Source organism: Lithobates pipiens, unplaced genomic scaffold (assembly GCF_037356315.1).
Source record: "Lithobates pipiens isolate NorthernLeopardFrog02 unplaced genomic scaffold, aLitPip1_a1.2 Scaffold_16, whole genome shotgun sequence".
In the NCBI taxonomy this organism is placed as follows: Eukaryota; Metazoa; Chordata; class Amphibia; order Anura; family Ranidae; genus Lithobates; species Lithobates pipiens.
This window is the reverse complement of record NW_027507748.1, coordinates 35,819,546-35,844,472: the sequence shown is the minus strand read 5'-3', so window position 1 is coordinate 35,844,472 and position 24,927 is coordinate 35,819,546. Positions and strand designations below refer to the sequence as shown.

Below are 24,927 nucleotides of genomic sequence, written 5' to 3'. Positions count from 1 at the left end.
TAAGAGAGAAGTGAGGGGGGTGAGAGAGAGAGGTAAGTGAGGGGGTGGGAGAGAGAGGGGGTGAGAGAGAGGTAAATGGGGGAGTGGGTGAGAGAGAGGCAAGTGAGGGGTGAGAGAGGAAAGTGAGAGGGTCATAGAGAGGAGGGTGAGAGAGTAGTGAGGGGGTGAGAGAGAGGGAAGTGGGGGGGGGGGGGGGGTTGAGAGAGAAGTGAGGGGGGTGTGACAGAAAGGGGTGAGAGAGAAGTGAAGAGGGAGGGAAGTGAGAGAGGGGGGTGAGAGAGAGGGGGGGGTGAGAGAGAGGGGGGGTGAGAGAGAGGGGGGCTGAGAAAGAAGTGAGGGGGTGAGAGAGAGGAGGGGGCAGGAGGTAGAGAGAGGAGAAGGGGTCTCCCCTATGCCCCAGTACTCATCAGGAGACTCTTCCATCCCTCTACAGAAAAAACGACTCCGGACTCTCGCCTTACCGCCGCCTCCTTTCTACCAACTGTATGTATGGAGGCTGCCAAGTCACCATCATAGCCCGGGACTCTGACCTGCTCTGCCAATTAAGCTACTTTTGGGCTCAAGGGCTTTAGCCACCTCCCGCTTCTGCTTCGCTCCTCTGTCACCAAACACTTAATCTGTGGCTGCCCCTGGTGTCACCCCTCTGGTGGGCATCACCCATGTGCAGTCCACACCTCCGTAGCGACATCACTGCTTCTCTACAGTCTTCATACTTTGCCTTCTGCCTGCACCCCCCCGAAAAATGTTGCCCAAGGCAAACGCCTTGTTTGCCTTGCGGTAGATATGCCCCCTGGTGATAGGTAATAAATACCTGGAAGTGTTACACTGACACATTACTGGGCATAAAAGAGATTCATCTTCAGACTTACAGTTCCAAAGAGCACAGCAGCAGAGATGACCAAGTGCCGGGCCTATACTGAGCATCGCCATACTTGTCAGCCGCAGCTCTGCTATGGAGGAACTTTTTCCAGCCTCCCCCGGGAAACTACTGTGCAAAACTGTATTACTACTGTAAGAGTAAGGTGGGGGGAGCAGTCCGGGTCCCCATTGGAGCAGAAAGCCTTGGCTGCACCTACCCCCTTGGCTACCACCGCAGTCCCTATGCCACTGTGTAGATACCCCCAAATACACAAGTAGAAGGTTTAGCAGCACTACCTACTGTATACACACACAGATCTTTCCTGCCACCTGGTGGTTAAGCAGGGTAATGCAGACTATTTACATGTCTGCGTTTGCAAACTCAATCCAGAAGCACCCAATAATTATCAATGGCCCGGAGCCATCATATGTCCGCCTGAACACGCTTATAAAGATAGAAGAGCCGATAATAACAGAGCTACATACCAGTCCCTGAAACTCCATCATTAGCAGAGTCAAAGGGACCCCAATGCTAATTAAATGAGAGGCAGCCGGTAAAATTAGGAGCTTTGTACTCAACTTAAAGCTGACCTCCATCCCTTCAGTCTTGTACAGTTGTACCCGGCTGCTCTCCTGGACTGAGATCGCTTCCTCTGATTTCACTGCACACTGTGAGCTTCTCACAAGGTGCATTAGAAGCTGCATCAAAGTGGAGGACGTCCAGCATCATCCAACCTCTTCCTCCCCAGCCTGTCTGTCACTGGCCCGCCCCTCTCATTCATTGTATTTCAGTACTGTCAGTCATGGAGGCTTAGCAGCACATGTGGGTGTTACCTATATCTAGGAACACCCACTCCTCCAGACTGATACCCACCCATCTAGGCATTTTAATATTTGCATAACTCCTGTCAAGAGCCCATCCACTGCTTGTACCAGAGCTGAAGACTCTGGAGAGGAGTACTGAGGCTGGGTGCTGTGATGTTTTCAGGAAGCTCTATGTACAGGCCCCTGCCGGCCCCTCCCACCAACCATAATCTGCCTGCATTGCCTAGAGAAGCAGAGAGGCCCGGTGATGACACTACTGCATCTAAAATAACATGTAATAAGAACTGAAAGGTTATGTGGTTCCTTACACAGACTGCTACATCACTATAAGACACAGTGGTGACATAGTGGTCAGTGGGTAGAACCACAGTGCCCACTGGGGGGGGGGGGGGGGGGTCTTCAGGGGAGTCTTCAGGAGAGCGAAGACTTCAGTCAGTGTCTGCTGGAAAGATTTGGCACAGGGTCTTCCTATGGGTCGATGGCTCAAGAAGACACTCATAAGGCACTAGGCCTTCCTATGGGTCGATGGCTCCAGAAGATGCTCATTTGCTACCAGGTCTTCCTATGGGTCCTTGGCTCCAGAAGATGCTTATTTGGCACCAGGTCTTCCTATGGGTTGATGGCTCCAGAAGATGCTCATTTGGCACCAGGTCTTCCTATGGGCCCTTGGCTCCAGAAGTCACTCATTAGGCACCAGGCTTTTTTATGGGTTCTTGGCTCCTGAAGACACTCATTTGGCACCAGGCTTTCCTATGGGTCCTTGGCTCCAGAAGACAATCATGACACCAGGTCTTCCTATGGTTTGTTGGCTCCATCAGTGCACCCCACTGGTTTTCATATGAATCCTGTTGGTTGATGTGCAAGTTTTCAATTTGGGATGAAGGAGTTCATTCTGGCTGTGCCTTAGCCCTACTTGTCTACTCATTCCCACCCCCTGGGGTGCCTTCAGGCCTGATTTTCTTGTTTCCACAATGCCTGGGACAGACGTTCCTTTTTTTTGGGATCCATCAGATGTTGGGAGTACCATTCTGGATCCGTGGCTTATACGATTAGCTGTGGGGTGTGGAATAACTTGTCCCCTTCTGGGCCCTAAGGTTCCTTACACAAACTGTCACTATATGACACAATGGTGACAGTGGTCAGTGGGAAGAACCACATAGTCCACTAGGGAGGCACTGTACAGCATACAGGCAAAGTAGCACTGCTCTCTTCAGGAGAGGGAAGACTTGAGTCACCCTCCGCTGGAAAAATATGTTGAATGTTTCTTTTACAGATTGCTAATCGTTCAATTTGTTTATGCTAGCAACAGGTTTACTTTAAGGGGCACTTTGGTTGATCAGGAAAGGTTTGCATGATTGTAGGTCCCTCCTCACTCCTGGCTGAGGCCTGGGGGAGGGGGGTAAAAAAAAAAAACTATTGTCTGGGGTGGTCAATCGACATTCTTAAAGCCGGTGCCCGTTCCCATAGGCCAAACAAGCAAAATCTCCTAATGGACCTCTAAAGATCTTCAGTCAGAAGAAATGTGGGCCAAGCTGTGCTTGCCTAGAAAGGCAAATTTTGCAATTTTTCTTTTTTGCATTGGTAAAACTCCCTTTAATTTCCAAAAAATCTCGAACGTAGATTTGGATTTTAGGGCACTAGAGGCAGCAGGATTACTGGCTTCTGAAATCTATGAATCAACTGCACCACCTAGTGTACATTCAGAGGAGATGCAAGAGGCAAAAGTGGCAAATTGGCAGAAATTGCAGCCAAGGCCAAAGTCAACAGAGAAAGGTTACAGCATATCCTTCAATATTTTAAATGGGGGGGGGGGAGAAAAGAAGTTTGTCCTGTGCAAGTCAACTGATTTTTCATCTTTGCGTCCATGGAAAACCGAGCTGGGGAAAGGGGTGAAGCCAGGTTTTTTTAAGGGACTTTTTTTTTTTTTTTTTTTGATGATCAGATGGACAAATGATGTGACTGCCTAAGAAATCTAATGTTATTGAGAATATGTAAGTGTTTGTACAATTAAACCAATTTTTTCTTATTGCCTGCTAATATATGACAATTGCTACAAATTAAGTATTTTGTTATATATATATATATATATACACACACACACACACACATATACACACTTTCTATATTCAAAACAGAGTTGCCATTTAAATGTTCTGCAGACTCTTCTGACTGGCGCCACCTACCTAAATACCCACCTTCTGTCCAATTGTTGAAGTCTTCCTTGTGTAGCCGTACCTGACACCGAACACCATACAGAAAACACTTGGGTCTAGTACAAGAGTACCTTGTTGTACCTCCATCCCGAAAACTTCCAGAGAAGTAAAAATCAATTGCCCATGGGACTTTTCGGAGGTCATATAAACACACATATATATATATAAAAGTTTAGGTAAACTTTTTTTTCAAAGTATAAAAGTCATCAATTTTATAGAGAATATATCAAAATAAAAATTATTTGAAAAAAAGCATGAAATGCACCAAAAATATTTTTACATTTTCCTCTTTTCAGGGTTGTTTGATGGTCCTTCAAACAGACATCCAATAATCAATGCGCCTCTTGGCAGAAAGAGAAGGGAAACATCAATGTGGTTTGTGAAACATAGTTCCCTTCATCAGCAGTTTGATGTTGCTGACAGGGTGCAGCTACCGTAATCACATAAGCCAGGGATCCAGAACAGTATTCCCAACATCTGATGGAACCCACAAAATCAGCGTCTGTCCCAGGGGTTGTGGAAACAAGAAAAGCAGGCCTGAAGGTACTCCAGGGGATGAGGAACAGTGGACAAGTAATGCACAGCCACAATGAACCCGCTCATCCCAAAGGGAAATCTAGCACATCAACCCCTGAGGATTCATATGAAACCCAGTGGGGTGCATTGATGAAGCCAAGGACCAATAAGAAGATGCTCATTTGGCACCAGGTCTTCCTATGGGTCCCTTGGCTTCAGAAAACACTCATTTGGCACCAGGTCTTCCTATGGGTCCTTGGCTCCAGCAGACACCAATTTGGCACCAGGCCTCCTATGGGTCCTTGGCTGCAAAAGACTCTGGATCCCTCGCTAATATGATTAGCTACACCCTGTCAGCAACAGCAAACTCCTGATGAAGTGAACATTGTTTCAAGAAATGCATTGAGATTAATGATGCTTCCCCCATCTCTTTCTGCTAAGAGGCACGTCGGATTAATGAACACACCTCCAAGACGACCACTGCGCTGCTAAAGAAGCTGAGGGTAAAAGGTGATGGACATGTCTCCAGACCTAAACCCTATTGATCATCTGTGGGGCATCCTCAAACAGAAGGTGGAGGAGCGCAAGGTCTCCAACATCCACCAGCTCTGTGATGTCATCATGGAGGAGGGGAAGGTCTCCAACATCCACCAGCTCTGTGATGTCATCATGGAGGAGGGGAAGGTCTCCAACATCCACCAGCTCTGTGATGTCATCATGGAGGAGGGGAAGGTCTCCAACATCCACCAGCTCTGTGATGTCATCATGGAGGAGGGGAAGGTCTCCAACATCCACCAGCTCTGTGATGTCATCATGGAGGAGGGGAAGGTCTCCAACATCCACCAGCTCTGTGAGGTCATCATGGAGGAGTGGAAGAGGACTCCAGTGGCAACCTGTGAAGCTCTGGTGATCTCCATGCCCAAGAGGGTTAAGGCAGTGCTGGAAAATAATGGTGGCCACACAAAATATTGACACTTTTGCCCAATTTGGACATTTTCACTTAGGGGTGTACTCACTTTTGTTGCCAGCGGTTTAGACATTAATGGCTGTGTGTTGAGTTATTTTGAGAGGACAGCAAATTTACACTGTTATACAAGCTGTACACTCACTACTTTACATTGTAGACAAGTGTCATTTCTTCTGTGTTGTCACATGAAAATATATAATATCAGCTATCATCTTCCTCCGCGTCTGAATCCCTGAGGGAGGGAAGAGTACTTGCCCCCTCACCCCCTGAGCCCACGACCTCTACTGGTCTCGAGGTGGATGCCCTCAGGCTGGATGGTGGATGCTGGGGCTCAACCTGGCCTGCTGGGCTCTGAACCAGCATGGACTTGACCTAACTCAACGAGTTTGTAATTTCCCGTACTAAAAAGAGAACAAATCCTTGTATTGCTGGGATGTTTCCTCTTCTACCTATTCCTTCATACAGGACGGGCACATTGCCTTCTGCCATGAATCTCTGAGGGGGGGTTCTTGCAGGAAGGACATTTTCTCTGACTTTGTGGGTTTGAATTTTTGGGTTTTCCTAAAGCTTTTCCTGTAATGAGAAAAAAATTAAACTCACCTAAGGGCCCCCTGACACAACTTTCCAACCCTTAGTGCACAACTAGACCGCCACCAGACAGAAGGACACAGTGCCCTGAGCAGGGCAATCTCCCCAGCAACCGCCAAGTCCAGACTGCAGGGTCCGAGCCGAGTAACCTCACCGTACAGCCACAGGCTCCCTGCAGGGAGGATCCAAAAACAAAACACATATAGACAAGAATAAAAAGGTACCACGGTACCCCTCTTACCTGGGCCTGACCGATGCCTGGGGCGCCTGCTTCCGCCTTAGCCGCTGGTCTCTCCACCATCTTAGCAGAGAGTGCAGCGGGGTACTGAGGAAAAAAAAAATCTGGGTTTTTGAGTTACTCGGTCCCGGCGTCAACAAGGGCTTGAACCGGAAGCGCCGGTCAACAGACCCGCCCCCTCCCCCCACAGTATCTGTGTTCCAGGTGCATGGAACCACTTGTGCCACGCCCCCGCAGGAAGCTGCAACACCGGACATGACATCACCCGCTGGCCGGGACCCGGAACAGACATGCGGGATGCGCCGCTGACCAGCAGTGGCACCTGCCCAACCACCAGGGCCATGCCAGCGGACCCCGGGCACATAGACACTGACGCCTCCTGCAGGCTCTTGCATCCCCTAAGCTGGAGAGACTGGGGACTCCGGCACCCCCCCCGTCCGTACTGGGGGGGGGGGGGGGTGCTGGGATGGTCACTTCACAACAAAACACAAAAAGGTAAGCCTTCTCCCTTCACCTTGGAGAGCGCGCAGCTCCCTGGGTCCAGCATGCGCTTCCACCATGGCGGAGGAAACACAATAACTGAAGCCATGGTGGAAGAGGAGGGATTTAAAGGCTGCATCTGATCCCTGGAAAATGGGCGGAGCTGCGCTCTCTCCAAGGTGGTCCTGAAAGGCAATTTGAGAAAATACACCGCATTTTGGCCACTAGATGGCGCTAATGATACAGGAATTCTGTTAGAAACCATACAGTGACATTTCTTTCAGTTTGCACAAATATTTCTGACATTTGCCAAATGTTTTATTAATGGACCCTGTTAAGTTGTCCTTTACTATTTTCAATATATATATATATATATATATATATTTTTTTTTTAATATGATAAAGTTGTTTCTATCTGGAAACTAAAGTGGTTTTTACTCGCAATAAGCACAAATTGCAATCGGGTTTGTCGTTTTTCATGACAGAAACGGTCGTGCAAATGGAATGAAATTTCACCTTATGGTTTCTGACTATTTCCTGTATCCTTAGCTCCATCTAGTGGCCGAAATGTGGCATCGTTCTCTGAAACATCTCAATGAGAAAATATACCACATTCTGGTCACCAGATGGCGCTAATGATACAGAAATTCATCAGAAAACATACAGTAAAAATTCTTTTAGTTTGCACAGATGTTTCTGACAATCGACCAAGGAATGTTTTATGAATGGACCGCTTTAAGTTGTCCTTTACCATTTTCATTATAATTATTTTTTATTATTATGATAAAGGACAACTTAAAGAGGTCCATTTATAAAACATTCCTTGGTCGAATGTCAGAAACATCTGTGCAAACTAAAAGAAATGTTACTGTATGTTTTCTGATGAATTCCTTTATCATTAGCACCATCTAGTGACCAGAATGCGGTATATTACCTCATTGAGATGTTTCAGAGAACTATACCACATTTCGGCCACTAGATGGAGCTAAAGATACAGGAAATCTGTTAGAAACCATATAAGGTGAAATTTCATTCCACTTGCACGACAAGTGGAATTTCATGTTTCTATCATGAAAAACGACAAATCAGATTGCAATTTACGCTTATTGCGAGTTAAAAACCACTTTCGTTTCCAGATAGAAACAACTTTATAAGAAAAAAAAAATGATAAAATGGAAATAGTGAAGTTGTTTCTGTCTGGAAACTAAAGTGGTTTTAACTTTGTCATAAATTCAAAATGTAATCTGGGATTTGTCCTTTTTCACATCAGAAACATTCTTGCAAGATAAACAAAGTTTCGCTTTACCAACAGATTCATTCCTGTATCATTAGCTCCATCTAGTGGCAGTACAGTGTTCTAAAATATCTTAAATGAGAAAATGTACTGCATTTTGGCCACTAGATGGAGCTAATGATATAGGCAATAATGTTATAAAACATACAGTGAAATTTCTTTCAGTTTACACCAGTGTTTCTCAAATCCAGTCCTCAGGCCCCCCCAACAGGTCATGTTTTCAGGTTTTCCATTATTTTTCACAGGTGATTTGATCAGTTTCACTGCCTTAGCAATTACCACAGCCGTTTCATCTGAGGGAAATCCTGAAAACATGACCTGTTGGGAGGGCCTGAAGACTGTATTTGAGAAACACTGGTTTACACAAAGGTTTCTGACATTTGGCCAACCAATGAATGGAGGTCTTTATACTGTCCTTTACTATTTCCATTATCATAATAAAAAAAAAAAAAAAAAAAAAAAAGACAAGGTTGTTTCTACCTGGAAACTAAAGTGGTTTTAACTCGCAATAAATGCAATCTGATTTGTCGTTTTTCATGACAGAAACAGTCGTGCAAATGAAATTTCACCTTAAAAGATTATTTGCTCTATCATTAGCTCCATCTAGTGGCAGAAATGTGGTAAAGTCCTCTGAAACATCTCAATGAGAAAACGTACCACATTCTGGCCATTAGATGCCGATAATGATACAGGAATTCATCAGTTAGAAAACATACAGTAACATTTCTTTTAGTTTGCACACCAGGGTTGCACCGATACCAGTTTTTTTAAGACTGGGTACCGATACTTTTCCTCAAATACTCGCCAATACCGATGCCCATTTTTACATTTTTATAACCAACTTTTTTTTGGGTGGAAAGGTGGGGAGGGGGTTATTGTTTAGGGGGGGGGGGGGGCAGGGAGGGGTGTTATTGTTTTGGGCAGAGGGGGGGGGGGGGGAAGGAGGGTATTTGGAAACTCACACACGGTCAATCACTGCACTACCACTCCCAGCAGACCTGCCCTCCCCCTCCAAGAAGTTCTGCAGCAGCAAAGCCAGTCTCAGTGCAGGACACACTACTCACCAAGCAGGCAGATCCGTCACCCCGCAGCTGCCCACAGAGGAGCCGGAGAAGAAGAAGCACATCGCCAGAAGACTCAAAAAGCGGAGCCGGTGCGGGAGGGGGCGGAGCCCACTGCGGGGAAAGGAAATCCCTACTGACAGCTGAAACGTCATTGGTTGTTAAGGACGTGGTGGCCCTGTTTCTTAACTAATGACTGCTTGTATTATTTTGTATACATTTCATCTGTCAGTCTTCAACCACTAATACAGAAAATGGACTACTGCAACATCAATACCCCAATTTGTTTTTTTTTTAGTCGTTCGATTTTCCCATCAACTAACCTTCATTTATTAAAGGAGAAAAATAAATAAAAAATAAGTACTCATACGAAACATTCTCTTAAGCAAACACCACCCAAAGAATTATGAAAATTATTTGTCTTTTTTATTATTGTTTTTTTGTCAATACTATCAAGCTCTGCCATCATTAAACACAGGCAAGTGGCACTGAAATTTGCTGGGCACAGAGTGGCGCCCTCTACAGGGCCGCTTGTAACACCGCGCTGCCCCGCCCTCCCTCCATTTTTATTTTTTTTATTATTTTTTTTGGATGATATTGGGGAGGACGGTCAGGCTGCAATGTCTCCTCCTAGGACATGCACATACACAATCGTATATGTATACAATAATACCTGCATTATAAAACCAAAAGACATTTTGGTACATTTGCTGGGATAGCTCTCCCCAAACCGGTGACCACAAGAAAAAAAAAAAAAAAAGTATACAAAATATAAAATATCTTAAATATTTATAAACATTGAGAGGAAAAAAATAGACCTGTATGAAAATATTTTTTCTGTTTTTTTTTTGTTTTTTTCCATCTGCAGTTACATTCTCCACCCCCTACAAAAACAAAACAAAAAAAAAAGTCCACTGCACCGGCCTGGTTGTTTTCAGTGGGGTTTGAGTCCGTAGCTGTTGAGGGGGTGAGTATAAGCTCTTCCCAATACTATTCTGTCCCGTAGAAGTTTGAATAAGACGTAGTAGTTGCAGAACAGGATGAGCGCCATGGACAGAGTGTGGTTCCACTTCTCGGAGCGGATCAGGGAGTAAAGCTGATAAAGCACCAGGCTGCCTTCCATCACCACCAGGGTATTGAGGAGCCGTAACGGCCGGTGGAATAGAAACTACAAGAACAGAAAAAAAAAACCTCAATGAGCCAATCATCCTCAACCTGATAAATATACAACTCTCAACAACTGTGTTTAAAGCTGAACATGAACCTGAACTCTCGAGATCCTCCTAAAAAAATAGCAGTCCACTTCTTGTACCAAGGCAATGGTATGCCTACATCACAGCTGTAAATCTTCAGATCATCCAAGGCAGAGGGGTCATACCCAATTTCATCGCGGGCAGCATCAGGGTTGGTTGTATCTGAGATGCACCCCCCCCCCCCCCCCAGCGCAGCCCTTGGAGGTGCGCTGTGTACAGAGTACGCGCGGCGCGCACTACGCACAGAGCGCAGCGCTCGGGCACGCACAGAGCGCAGCGGGCACGCACAGAGTGCAGCGCTCGGGCACGCGCTACGCACAGAGTGCAGCGCTCGGGCACGCGCTACGCACAGCGCTCGGGCACGCGCTACGCACAGCGCTCGGGCACGCGCTACGCACAGAGCACAGCGGGCAAGCAGAGCACAGCACTCGGGCACGCACTACGCACAGAGCGCAGCGGGCACGCACTACGCACAGAGCGCAGCGGGCACGCACTACGCACAGAGCGCAGCGGGCACGCACTACGCACAGAGCGCAGCGGGCACGCACAGAGCGCAGAGTAGCGGGCGCGCACAGAGCGCAGAGTAGCGGGCGCGCACTACGCACAGAGCGCAGAGTAGCGGGCGCGCACTACGCACAGAGCGCAGAGTAGCGGGCGCGCACTACGCACAGAGCGCAGAGTAGCGGGCGCGCACTACGCAGCGTTCAGGAGTGCAATAAAGTGATACAAATATCAGCATCAATAAATATTCATAATAGTCAAAAAGTCAAATTCAATACAAGGCAAACAACGATATAATAGAAATGAAAGTCCAATCCCAATGGGATATACAGGGCTCCACTAGGGGGGCGGCGTAGAATCGCGTGTGAAAATTAGATGCCACAGCTCCACGTGTTTTAGTCCCAACCACCTCGGACTTGCAGTGCGTGCGGAAAGTATTCACAGCTCTTCACCTTTTTCCACATTTTGTCACATTACAGCCTTTTTTCACAATGGATTAAATTCTGTATTTTCTTAAAAATTCTACAAATCAAAAAAACCCATAATGACAACATGAAAGAAGTTTGTTTGAAATCTTAGCAAAATTATTAAAAGTAAAAAAAAAATCCCATGTACAGAAGTATTCACAGTCTTTGACATGATACTCAAAATTGAGCTCAGGTGGATTCTGTTTCAACCTTTTCATCCTTGAGATGTTTCTACAACTTGACTGGAGTCCATCTGTGGTAAATTCAGTTAATTGCACATTTAATTTTGGAAAGGCACACACCTGTCTATATAAGGTACCACAGTTAACAGTGCATGTCAGAGCACAAACCAAGCCATGAAATTGACCAAGTCCAAGGAATTGTCTGTAGACCTCCAAGACAGGATTATATGGAGGCACAGATCTGGGGAAGGGTACAGATATATTTCTACGGCATGGAAGGTCCCAATGAGCACAGTGACCTCCATCATCCGTAAATAGAAGATGATTGGACTCTTCCTAGAGTGGGCCACCCGGCCAAACTGAGCGATCGGGGGAAAGGGCCTTAGGGAGGTGACCAAGAACCCGATGGTCACTCTGACAAAGCTCCACCATTTCTCTGTGGAGAGAGGAGAACCTTCCAGAAGAACAATCATTTCTGCAGCACTCCACCAATCAGGCCTGTATGGTAGAGTGGGCCAGACCGAAGCCACTCCTCAGTAAAAGGCACATGACGGCCCACCTGGAGTTTGCCAAAAAGCACCCGAAGGACTCGCAGACCATGAGAAACAAAGATTGAACTCTTTGGCCTGAATGGCAAGCATCCTGGGTGGAGGAAACCAGACACGATCATCACCTGGCTGTTACCATCCCTACAGTGAAGCACGGTGGTGGCAGCATCATGCTGTGGGGATATTTTTCAGCAGCCGGAACCGGGAGACTAGTCTAAGCACACAGCCAAGATAACAAAGGAGTGGCTTCGGGACAACTCTGTGAATGTCTTTGAGTAGCCCAGCCAGAGCCCAGACATGAACCCGACTGAAAATCTCTGGAAAGTTCTTAAAATGGCTGTGCATTGATGCTCCCCATCCAACCTGATGGAGCTTGAGAGGTCCTGCAAAGAACGGGAGAAACTGCCCAAAAATAGGAGTGCCGAGCTTGTGGCTTTATACTGAAAAAGACTCGAGGCTGTAATTGAGGCCATAGGTGCTTCAAAGTATTTTTTTCCCCTTTTTTTACTATTAATTCATTTGCGAAGATTTCAAAAAACTTTTTGCGTTCTGATTATGGGGGATTGTTTGTAGAATTTTGAGTAAAATAATGAATTTAATCCATTTTGGAATAAGGCTGTAACATAACAAAATGTGGAAAAAGTGAAGCGCTGTGAATACTTTCCGGATGCACTGTAGATATATGAATTCCCTTATCAGATAACCAGAATCTCCAGATGATAAGAGATGACCATTTGGTGTATCCTGCGCTAGTGATTAGGGATGCGACGAAACATATCGCCCGAAAATTGTGTTTTCGGCAAATTGCCGAAAGGAAAATCTTGCCGATAATGGGGCTGGGCCTGGGCGGGCCTCCACCCCCTGGTGCCGCCCATTGCAGGGGTGTTTTCCTGGCTCGTCCCCAGTCCTCCCTCCTCCTTTACTCCCTCCTCCTCTCCTCCCTTCCTCCTCTCCTCCCTTCCTCCTCTCCTCCCTTCCTCCTCTCCTCCCTTCCTCCTCTCCTCCCTTCCTCCTCTCCTCCCTTCCTCCTCTCCTCCCTTCCTCCTCTCCTCCCTTCCTCCTCTCCTCCCTTCCTCCTCTCCTCCCTTCCTCCTTTCCTCCCTCCTCCTTTCCTCCCTCCTCCTTCCTCCTTTCCTCCCTCCTCCTTTCCTCCCTCCCGACAGTGCGGTGATCTCTTTGTCATGGAGCTGTGCATTGAATTGCCTGGGCGGCTGTAGTAACAATGTTACTCCTGTGACAGACGGTACACTGATCCAATGGCGGGACATTGAATCAGCCTGACATGATTACAGGAGGCGGGACATTGTTACTACAGCCGCCCGGGCAATTCAATGCACAGCTCCGTGACACACGGAGATCACCGCTCTGATCCGGGCATGGGTAAGGCTGCATTTAGACACTGGCAAGCTGCATGAGGGAGAAAGAGTGTGCCCAGGGCAAGCATTACTGCAGAGTTTTGTCCGCACCCAATTGAAAAGTTTTTTGTGCCCACAGTGCTGCTGCATCCAAAAGTCATTTGTTTGCCTCTGAGACTATCTACCTCTGGCCACTTGTGTGAATGTAGCCATGCTATATAAACCAGGTCACAGGACAAAGGCTGTACTCCCTTCATTGGCCATATAAAAAAAAAAATAATAATCTTGATTTTGACCCAGCTAGGTTTTTATCGCCATGTGATAGAATGGGGAAGGGTTAAGTTATTGCTAGTAGAGGTAACGATATGAGTATTCCCAATAGAAGTCTGTTGGAACAGAACCAGCTAGCTTGCTTGGGGCCAGTTCACACCAGATGCAGTTCCGTGTGCTTCTTTTTTTTTTTTTTTTTTTGCACAAAATGCATGCACAGTGTTTTCCATGTATTCCAATGGCTCTAGTTCACACCATGCAGTCAGTTTCCGCACCAGAAACTGACTGCATGGTGTGAACTAAAGCCATTGGAATACATGGAAAACACTGTGCATGTATTTTTATCAGGCAGGCTGCATCTGAGGGGGAACTGGTGAGGCTGCTTTGATCTCCTGTACCATGCCTGCAGTCTCTGGCCATCTCCTGTACCGTGCCTGCAGTCTCTGACCATCTCCTGTACCGTGCCCGCAGTCTCTGACCATCTCCTGTACCGTGCCCGCAGTCTCTGACCATCTCCTGTACCGTGCCCGCAGTCTCTGACCATCTCCTGTACCGTGCCCCCAGTCTCTGACCATCTCCTGTACCGTGTCCCCAGTCTCTGACCATCTCCTGTACCGTGTCCCCAGTCTCTGACCATCTCCTGTACCGTGTCCCCAATCTCTGACCATCTCCTGTACCGTGTCCCCAGTCTCTGACCATCTCCTGTACCGTGCCCCCAGTCTCTGACCATCTCCTGTACCGTGCCCCCAGTCTCTGACCATCTCCTGTACCATGCCCCCAGTCTCTGACCATCTCCTGTACCATGCCCCCAGTCTCTGACCATCTCCTGTACCATGCCCCCAGTCTCTGACCATCTCCTGTACCATGCCCCCAGTCTCTGACCATCTCCTGTACCATGCCCCCAGTCTCTGACCATCTCCTGTACCATGCCCCCAGTCTCTGACCATCTCCTGTACCATGCCCCCAGTCTCTGACCATCTCCTGTACCATGCCCCCAGTCTCTGACCATCTCCTGTACCATGCCCCCAGTCTCTGACCATCTCCTGTACCATGCCCCCAGTCTCTGACCATCTCCTGTACCATGCCCCCAGTCTCTGACCATCTCCTGTACCATGCCCCCAGTCTCTGACCATCTCCTGTACCATGCCCCCAGTCTCTGACCATCTCCTGTACCATGCCCCCAGTCTCTGACCATCTCCTGTACCATGCCCCCAGTCTCTGACCATCTCCTGTACCATGCCCCCAGTCTCTGACCATCTCCTGTACCATGCCCCCAGTCTCTGACCATCTCCTGTACCATGCCCCCAGTCTCTGACCATCTCCTGTACCATGCCCCCAGTCTCTGACCATCTCCTGTACCATGCCCCCAGTCTCTGACCATCTCCTGTACCATGCCCCCAGTCTCTGACCATCTCCTGTACCATGTCCCCAGTCTCTGACCATCTCCTGTACCATGTCCCCAGTCTCTGACCATCTGCTGTATGAAAATATTTTTTAAACAGTCATTTTCGGTATCGGTGCTGTTTCGGTATCGGTTTTCGGCCTAGTGTATTTTTCATTTTCGGTATCGGTTTTGGCAACAAAAAACCCATTCGGTGCACCCCTACTAGTGATCTCTTATAATCTGTGAGATTCTGGTTGTCTGGTAAGGGAATTCATACATCTATGTCTATCTATATCTACCCTGTTTCCCTTAAAATAAGACCTAGCGTGATTGTCAGTGATAGCTGCAATATAAGCCCTACCCCCCAAATAAGCCCTAGTTAAAGTCCTTGTAGATCTTATTTTTAGGGTAGGGCTTATTTGGGGGGTAGGGCTTATATCGCAGCCATCACTGACAATCACGCTAGGTCTCATTTTTGGGGGAAACAGGGTATGTCCGAGGTGATTGGGACTAAAACGCGTGGAGCTGTGGCATTTCAATTTCACACACGATTCTACACCGCCCCCTAGTGGAGCCCTGTATATCCCTTTAGGATTGGACCTTCATTTCTATTCTATCATTGTTTTATTCATATTGGATATGATTGTATTTTTCCACTTTATTGGTGGTTTTATTTATTGACGCCGATATTATTTGTATCGCACTGTTGTTTGCCTTCATTGTGATTTTAATGATCAGAGGTTTTGCACACTTATTTTTTCATTTATTCAATTAAAGAGGAACTGCAGTCTGCTCACATAATTTTTAATAAAAACATCTTTACCATTCTGAAGCTTCCCTCCAACCGCTTTGCATATTCATTTTATATATACTGTGATTCTGCACAAGTATGCTGCAGAAATCTCCCTCCGCCGAGTCTGGCTGCAGCCATTTTAACTGTGGGCAGCTGAAGCTGCTGCCTGTTCACTTCCTGGATCTACACAGACACACACCTTCAGCTCTGCAGCTCTCATTGGCCCTCTTATGACTCATCACCCACTCCCTTCTTGGAAAACTCTCACTAGAGGGAGAGAGGGGAGCTCTGCATGATGTCATAAGCCTAGGCAAATGACCAGACAAGAAACAGGAAGTGGGCTGTATAAGGGATTAACAGCAGAAAAAATATTTTTTTCTATCCAAAGTTAAAACAAGACGGGCAGAAGATTTAATAGATGGAAATATGAAAAACAAAAAAAAGACAGAAGTTCCGCTGTAAATAAAGCTGCGTTGTCCATCAGGCTCTACTTACATAAAATCTGGCGTGAGAGACATCTGAAGGCACTGCTACATTATAGGGTCCCACGGCTTTATATAAGCTTCGGCTGTGTCGTACCAGGACGCCCTGGGGCCACACTGTGCTTTCTGACCAGCTAGATAGAGAGAGAGAGAGAGATTACTTAACATGACAGATACATGGGCTTGTAATAAACGTAGATGACAGTACATACCCCTCCCAATCAAAGCCTTACACGGGGTTCCCCCCTCTTCCTTTCTGAACTGCTCCCGTTTCCCACTCTGCAGAACGCAGCAGCGGGAGCGAGACTCCCATGGCAGATTTGTAGAGCTGGAAACTCTAGGTGGTAATACCTTGCTAGTAAAGTTCCCGAGACATATAAAATAAAATAAAAAGTCACCCCTTCCAGCCTCTGCCTCATGGGGGGTCAGCGTGGTGTTGTAATGTTATAAGGGGCCCCTGTAGAGGGCGCCACTCTGTGCCCACTCCGCCTGCCAGGACTAGGTCTAGGCCAATAAGAATTTTAATGCCCAACTTTGGGCAATAGCTGTTGCTTCCTGGGCCATTAGATAGAGGGGGGAGGGGGGAATTAATCAGGAAATTAATGTGCTCAGAGGTCTTCCTGGTCTCACTGTGTGCATCAAAGCATTTGATCAAACCGGTCTCGGATTAATTACATTCGCTGGAGATCTAATAGACCCCACATCTATCCATAAAGAGGACCTGCCATGGGCCATGCTATCACAGGGGAGGTTGTTCACCCCTTGTGATAACAATAAAGTTTAATAAAACACATTTTTAAAAAGGTACAGTGTAAAATATTTTTTTAAAAAAAATAAAAGTTTTATTTTTTCAAGTGCCAAACGCAAATGTGAATGCGCACGTAGTTCTCGCACGCATATGTAAATGGGGATTGCACCACACATGTAAGGTATTGTCGCAAACATCAGAGCGAGAGCAATAATTTTAGCACCAGACCTCCTGTGTAACTCTAAACCAACCTGGTAACCTGTTCTGGCTTTTATAGCGTCACCTATAGAGAGTTTTCCGGTGCCTTCGTTTGTCGCCATACCACAGGCGTTCGCAATTTCAAAAGTGTGACATGTTTGGGTTCTATTTACTCGGTGTAACATCATCCTTTACTTTTTACCAAAAAATTGGGTATTATAATGTGTTTGTGTGCACTAAAATTTATTAAAGAGTATTTTCTCCAGAAAATTAGCATTTGATAAACTGCTGCACAAATATTGCACTGATGAACTAGAAGGCCTTTAAACCACCTGCCGACCGGCACACGCCTATGTACGTCGGCAGAATGGCACGGACAGGCAAATGGTCGTACAGGTACATCCCTTTAAAAACTTATTGTGATTTTTTTTTTTACCAAAAATATGTAGAATGCATCTCAGCCTAAACTGAGGGAAATTTTTTTTTTTTTTTTTAATAATTTTGGGGATATTTATTATAGTAAAAAATAATGCTTTTTTTTTCTTCAAAACTGTCGCTTTTGTTTTTTTACAGCGCAAAAAATAAAAACCGCAGGGGTGATCAAATGGCACCAAAAGAAAACTCTATTTGTGGGGGAAAAAAAAGGATGTCAATTTTGTTTGGGTACAACGTCGCACGACCGTGCAATTGCCAGTTAAAGCGACTCAGTGCCAAATCTTGAGTGAGAACCTCCTTCCCTCAGCCAGGGCATTAAAAATGGGTCTTGGATGGGTATTCCAGCATGACAATGACCCAAACCACACAGCCAGGGAAACAAAGGAATGGCTTAAGAAGAAGCCCATTAAAAAGGTCCTGGAGTGGAGACCTTAATCCCATAGAAAATATGTGGATGGAGCTGAATGTTTCGAGTTAACAAACGTCAGCCTCGAAACCGTAGCCACCCTGGCGGTATGATTATGTCAGATTTTTGCCTCTCAAACCGGTACAATTGTTTTGCATAGAAATTTGGCGTTTTATATTGTACACCTGTAATTCTTAGCAATAACACACTTAAACCTGTACAAACCTAGTACAGTCTAGTAGATATCCCTGGTATGATAAAGTTTTAAACACAAAATCATAAATTATAATATAATAACTATAAATAAATATGTATATATTTATATAGTTATTTTTTTTTTATAAATAAGTATAAAAAATAGCAATATGATAATAATAAAATTCATTTCCCCATGATCCACTATCGCTCAATTCTGTAAGTGTTCTAATTATCGCTGTTTTCTAGCTGGTCTAACACCACTTTTGAAGGAAAGGGACACTTTTTAGTTGCTATGGACAATCTCAAATTTCCAGGCAGAAAGAGCATTAGATATAATATAAAACTGCATGCAGGGCACTGGATAAAGCACTGGGGACAAAAGGGATGTGAAAGGATTTCATACAGTAATGTAATCTGTTAGATTACAGTGTACTGTATGTGTTCTGAATTTTCTATTTGAATTTGCTGCCGGGCTCTGCCCCCGTGCATCCAGACGCTCGCAGGGAACGGAGCCCGCCACACAGGAGGAATCGGGCGGAGGACACGGCAGGATCCTGGGGACAAGGTAAGTAACCTGCGCCAGGATCCTGCAATGCAATCCCCAGTGTGGCTTGGGGGTTACCGCTAATGGTACTGAAAGCCAGACGCGGGAAAACCGCCAGGCAGGTTAAGTACCTAGAGAGGATCTGCAAAGTGGAGTGGAACAAAATCCCTCCTGAGATGTGTGCAAAACCTGGTGGCCAACTACAAGAAACGTCTGACCTCTGTGATTGCCAACAAGGGTTTTGCCACCAATACTAAGTCATGTTTTTCGAACGGGTCAAATACTCATTAACCACCTCAATACCGGGCACTTACCGTATATACTCGAGTATAGGCCGACCCGAGTATAAGCCGAGGCCCCCAATTTACCCCCAAAAAACTGGGAAACCTATTGACTCGTGTATAAGCCGAGGGTGAGATATGCCTGTCCATCCCTGTGTGTGTGTCCATCCATCCATCCATCCCTGTGTGTGTGTGTGTCCATCCATCCATCCATCCCTGTGTGTGTGTGTGTGTCCATCCATCCATCCATCCCTGTGTGTGTGTCCGTCCATCCATCCATCCATCCATCCCTGTGTGTGTGTGTGTGTGTGTGTGTGTGTGTGTGTGTGTGTGTGTGTGTGTGTGTGTGTGTGTGTGTGTGTGTGTGTGTGTGTGGCCTTGTGTGTCCAGCCTACCTGTGTCCCCAGCCTCCGTCCGGTCCCGAGCCTCCGTCCGGTCCCGTCCCGTCCCGAGCCGAGCCTCCGTCCGGTCCGGTCCCGTCCCGTCCCGAGACTCCGTCCGGTCCCGTCCCGTCCCGAGCCGAGCCTCCGTCCGGTCCCGTCCCAGGATCACCGCTCTTCGTTGGCGCCCATTTTCCTGTTCAAATGCCGCGCCTCCCTGTCTGTGATAGGCGGAACACAATTTCCCAGCAGTCTGTGTTCCGCCTATCACGGCCATCCTTTCATCCTCGTCCGTAGTACGAGGATGAGCGGATGTCCGTGATAGGCGGAACACAGGCTGCTGGGAAATTCAGTGTTCCGCCTATCACAGGCGAAGGCGGAGCCGGAGGCGCGGCTTTTGAATTAGAATAGAATGGCCGCTGTCTGTCTGCTCGACACGCTGATCGAGCAGGCAGACAGCGATGACTCGAGTATAAGCCGAGGGGGGCACTTTCAGCCTCAAAAAAGAGGCTGAAAATCTCGGCTTATACTCGAGTATATACGGTACACCCCCTTCCTGCCCAAGCCATTTTTCAGCTTTCAGCGCTGTCACACTTTGACAATTGCGCAGTCATGCTACACTGTAACCATGGAAAATTTTTATTTTATTCACACAAATAGAGCTTTCTTTTGGTGGTATTTAAGCATTCCTGGGTTTTTTTTATTTTTTCCCTAAACAAAAATAAATAAAAAAAAGTTTGAAAAAACATTTTTTCCCCTTAGGTTGTCAGTAAATTTTGTAATTAAGTAATTTTTCTCCTTCACTGATGGGCGCTAATGAGGCAGCACTGATTAAGTGGCACTTCTGGGCACTGATGAGGAGGCACGAATATGTCGCACTTATGGCCACAGGTGGGCGGCACATGTGGCCACAGGTGGGCGGCACATGTGGCCACAGGTGGGCGGCACCTGTGGGCATTACTGATGGCCACATATTGATGACACATGTGGCCACAGATTGGTGGCACTCAATTGTAATCAGGGCACTGATGATCAGTCCCAGGGGCGTAACTAGAACCTTCAGGGCCCTGATGCAGGAAACCATGAAGGGCCCCCCTGAACCCCAGCCAGGGCCCTTCCCTCTGAGTCCGGCGGTGGAACTCCAGGGCGTGGTCACAGGTATGACCTTTGTGAGCCCTGTAGTTCCACCACTGGTATCAGTAGTTTTTTTTTATTTTATTTTTTTTAATTTTTAGGTGCCCCATTGGGGGCTGTCCCTAGGCAGGATGGGGTCCCCGTCCCCAGAAGAGATGAGGTTGTTTTCTCCAGGGCAGATGAAGTTACTGTCCCCAGGGGAGATGGGGGTCCCTGTCCCCACGTGAGAAGGGGCCCCTGTCCCCAGGGGGAGATGGAGGGGGTAAGTAATGGTGTGTGGAGGATGGAGTCCTCTCACTCACCATGACCAAGCTGCAGGCCGCGCACTCATCCATGTTGGCCTGGGCTCCATCCAGTGTGCTGGATGGGTGATCAGCATATCTCCCAGAAAGACCTTTCATCATCTGTGTATGACAGGGGAGGAGGGGGTCTGCAGACAAGCCTGCAGTGTCCTCCGGGGAGCTGGCTCTCATAGGGCTGTACTGCATCTGTGTGCTTAAAGTTTGTTTACCCGGGAGAAGTATGCAGTGCAGTGTGGGCCGGACTCGGGGGGAGGGGGTTGGGGGGGGGGGGGCGGGTCTCTGGCTGGGGAGAACAGACATCAGACTGAGCAGCAATGCACGGAGCAGGAGAGGGGTACTCTGAGGAGCCGGCCGAGGACACAGGTCATGCGGGGAATGCACAACTAAAGAGCAGCCAGTGTGATAGTCGAGCATGGAGCTCTACTAGTCACCCTCCACCTCCAGCCACTCGTGTGCATGGTGCACTGGTACCCCTAGCTGCCTATGCTGCTGCCGGCCATATGTAGAGGGGGCTGCGTGGGCCCCCTGCAGCACAGGGCCCAGTTGCGGTCGCGACTGCTGCACCCCCTATAGTTACGCCCCTGATCAGTCCCCCGATTACATCCCTAGATGTCCTCTGTGAGGAGATACCGCTCATCGGCCCTCCTCTCCTCACACTCTGTCAATGTGAGGCAAGGAAAGCAGATTACCGGCATTCTCCGTGTTTACATGTGATCGGCTGTGATTGGACACAGCCGATCACATGGTTAAAGAGCTGGTTACAGGAGATCAGGGTGTTTACAGGAGATCAGGGTCGCACCGTGTCCTAGCAACATGGCGCGGCTGCGTTCGCCGCACGAGATCGGTCGCTCTGGAGGGCCGTCATATGACGTCCACCCAGAACGAGAGCTGCCGCGCTGCCCAGCAATCATTTGATGGTCGGCAGGCAGGAAGTAGTTAAAATGCAAATCAATTGATAACTTTTTTGAAACGAATTTCTAGATATTTTGGTTATTCTGTCTCTAACTGGTAAAATAAACTGACCATAAAATTATAGACTGATCATTTCTTTGTCAGTGGGGCAAACATACAAAATCAGCAGAGAATCAAATACTTTTTTTCCCCTGTGAAATATCGCTGTGAAATAAAAAAAAAAAAAAAAATGCAAAGCCCGCCATTTTATTCTCTAGGGCCTCTGCTTAAAGAATATAGGTTTGGGGGTTTGAAGTAAATTTTCTAAAACTGTAGATTTTTACATGTATAAAAAGAAATGTCAGAACTGGCCCAGACTGGAGGGGGTTAAATCGGATCTAAATTGAGTTTAAAATTGATCGGAAGGGAACGGCAATTCGATTTTTGCAGATTTGATAGATCAAATGATACAATTAAAACATGTATGGCCATCATAGGACCAAATCTCCAGAAGATCCCTTCACTGGTGTCATTACAAGGTGCCGCTCTCTGCGCCATTTAGGCCCCACCCACAGCAGTAGAAGAGGGCCTGTGACCTCACATGACCAGACAGCAAAGCCATGGAGGACGGCTTTAAAACAGGCGAGTGTGCCTAACAAAAAAACTAAAAAACTACACTTCTGCTTTAAAGGTCATCTAAACCTAATAACAAATATGTAATATACTACAGCATACCGGTCCTTAGATGTGGTGGTTGTATTTGTTTTCTTTTTCAGGCTAAGACCTTTCTTTCTGAAATTACAGAAAAAATATCAGTTGATCCTGCCAGAAAATCCAGTATGCTTGCAAGTTTCTGCACCCTGAACTGAAATTTCAAACAATGTTATCAGCTTTCCCAGCTGGGAACTACCGAATTCCCTCCCATGTAATGAAGGTGAGTGGGGGAAGGTGAGTGGGGGGAGGGGGGGGGGGATTTGAAGTCCAAATTTGGAGAGCAACCTCACGCCTGTACACACGATTGGAAATTCCACCAGCAAAAATCAGATGCGAGCTCTTGGTCATAAATTCCGACCGTGTGTATGTTCCATCGGAATTTTTCCTGGCGGAATTTCGGCCAGCTAAAGATTGAGAGCAGATTCTCAATTTTTCGATCGGAAAACGCTCAGATCGAAAATTCAGATCGTCTGTAGCAATTCCAACGCACAAAATTCCTACGCATGCTCGGAAACAATTCGACGCATGCTCTGAAGCATTGAACTTCATGTTCTTGGCTCGTCGTAGTGTTGTACGTCACCGCGATCTTGACGGTCAAAAGTTCAGAGAACTTTTGTGTGACCCGTGTGTATGCAAGCCAAGCTTGCGTGGAATTCCGTCAGAAAAAAACAAGATTTTCCGATGGAAAATCCGATCGTGTGTACGTGGCACAAAGAGACAACGCGGCTCTCTTCCACAGTACAGTGAGTGAACGAAAACCCAAGAGAAAACGAATGCAGCCACCATCTAAGGACTGGTAAGCTGCACTATATTTCTTGTTGTTTTTTTCTTTGCTTTTCATATGCTTTAAAAGTGGAGCTCTAGGCTCTTTTAAAAAAAATAAAAAATTAAAAGTCAGCAGCTACAAATACGGTTGCTGGCAACTTTTAATATTAGAACACTTGTCCACAAATCCAGCGGTGTCTTCACCTGAGCAGATTTTTCAACTGACTGACGGGGGGTTGCCGCCGCCAACTCCACTAAGGGAAACCAGCAGCCGGTTCCATACTGCACATGAGCAAAGCGTGCTGCGCTTTGTGAATGGCCCAGCGGTGGTGGGGGAAGGAGGAGGAGGACCGATCTCCCAGGCTGACTTTGCGGTAGTGAGATCAGCTGGGAGTAGGAGCTGGTACCTGTCAAAACTAGGTACACGCTTGCCCCCGAAAGGTGCTAAATGTGTCTGCGGGGGGGGGGGGGGGGGCAAACAAACAAAACTTTCCTATGTGGGTGGAGCTCCGCTTTAACCTTCCCATGCCTACAGTATTTCACACTTAACTCCTACATGTAATAATCTTTTGCTACAAAACTACTTAGAACCCCAAATAAAATTATATATATATATATATATTAAGCACTAGAGCAGGGGTCTCCAAACAAAGGGCCAGTTTACTGTGCCTCAGACTTGAGGGGGGCCGGACTGTGGCCAATGAAAGTCGAAACTGTTCCAGCCACACATGGTGGTCAGTGTGAGAAGCCCCATCTTAGGTGTCAGTGGGAGGAATAGTCCCCCATCATTGGTGTCATTGGGAGGAATAGTCCCCCATCATTGGTGTCAGTGGGAGGAATAGTCCCCCATCATTGGTGTCAGTGGGAGGAATAGTCCCCCATCATTGGTGTCAGTGGGAGGAATAGTCCACCATCATTGGTGTCAGTGGGAGGAATAGTCCCCCATCATTGGTGTCAGTGGGAGGAATAGTCCACCATCATTGGTGTCAGTGGGAGGAATAGTCCACCATCATTGGTGTCAGTGGGAGGAATAGTCCACCATCATTGGTGTCAGTGGGAGGAATAGTCCACCATCATTGGTGTCAGTGGGAGGAATAGTCCACCATCATTGGTGTCAGTGGGAGGAATAGTCCCCCATCATTGGTGTCAGTGGGAGGAATAGTCCACCATCATTGGTGTCAGTGGGAGGAATAGTCCACCATCATTGGTGTCAGTGGGAGGAATAGTCCACCATCATTGGTGTCAGTGGGAGGAATAGTCCCCCATCATTGGCGTCAGTGGGAGGAATAGCGTCCCATTGTTGGTATTGGTGGATAGATACCCAACATGGTACTCTTTGCATACGCCCATAGAATGGCGCCAATGAACAGCAACTAAAAATCTTAATAGGTGCAGCTTTAAAAGCCTTTACAGGCTACCAGTTTAGAGTTACAGAGGAAGTCTGGAGATAGAATGGTTGCCCTCTCTATACTGCTCGCAGCAATATCTCATATGTGTGGTGTGAACATCGTTAGCAAACTGCATATGCCAACGTTAGTTTTTGTGTCCAAGCAAAGGGGGGTGGGGCACTTTAAAAATATATTTTTTTTTTATTCTTACACGGTTTCTTTAAAAAAATATATATAGATCACTTTTATTGCTGTCACAAGGGATGTA

The 24,927-nt window shown here is 47.0% G+C and overlaps 2 protein-coding genes across 10 annotated transcripts in view; one reads left to right on the top strand and one right to left on the bottom strand.

Moving 5' to 3' along the window:
- The window catches only part of MPZL1 (myelin protein zero like 1), a 39,051-nt gene extending 31,767 nt beyond the window's left edge, over positions 1 to 7,284 (top strand). The window contains 1 exon segment of the mRNA XM_077484408.1: positions 7,235 to 7,284. Within this exon segment, the coding sequence (XP_077340534.1) occupies positions 7,235 to 7,284 (50 nt within the window).
- Positions 7,285 to 9,444: 2,160 nt separating this feature from the next.
- TMEM39A (transmembrane protein 39A) overlaps positions 9,445 to 24,927 on the bottom strand; it is a 78,855-nt gene continuing 63,372 nt past the window's right edge. For 7 of the 9 annotated variants that reach the window (XM_077479726.1, XM_077479727.1, XM_077479725.1 and 4 more), the window contains 3 exons: positions 22,528 to 22,584; positions 16,289 to 16,409; positions 9,445 to 10,208 (listed from right to left, as the gene is read on the bottom strand). In XM_077479726.1, coding sequence (XP_077335852.1) covers positions 9,975 to 10,208; positions 16,289 to 16,409; positions 22,528 to 22,584 — 412 coding nt within the window. In that variant the 3' untranslated portion in view covers positions 9,445 to 9,974. The remainder of the gene's footprint in view (positions 10,209 to 16,288; positions 16,410 to 22,527; positions 22,585 to 24,927) is intronic. The other 2 variants (XM_077479733.1, XM_077479734.1) reach the window with 1 other exon arrangement.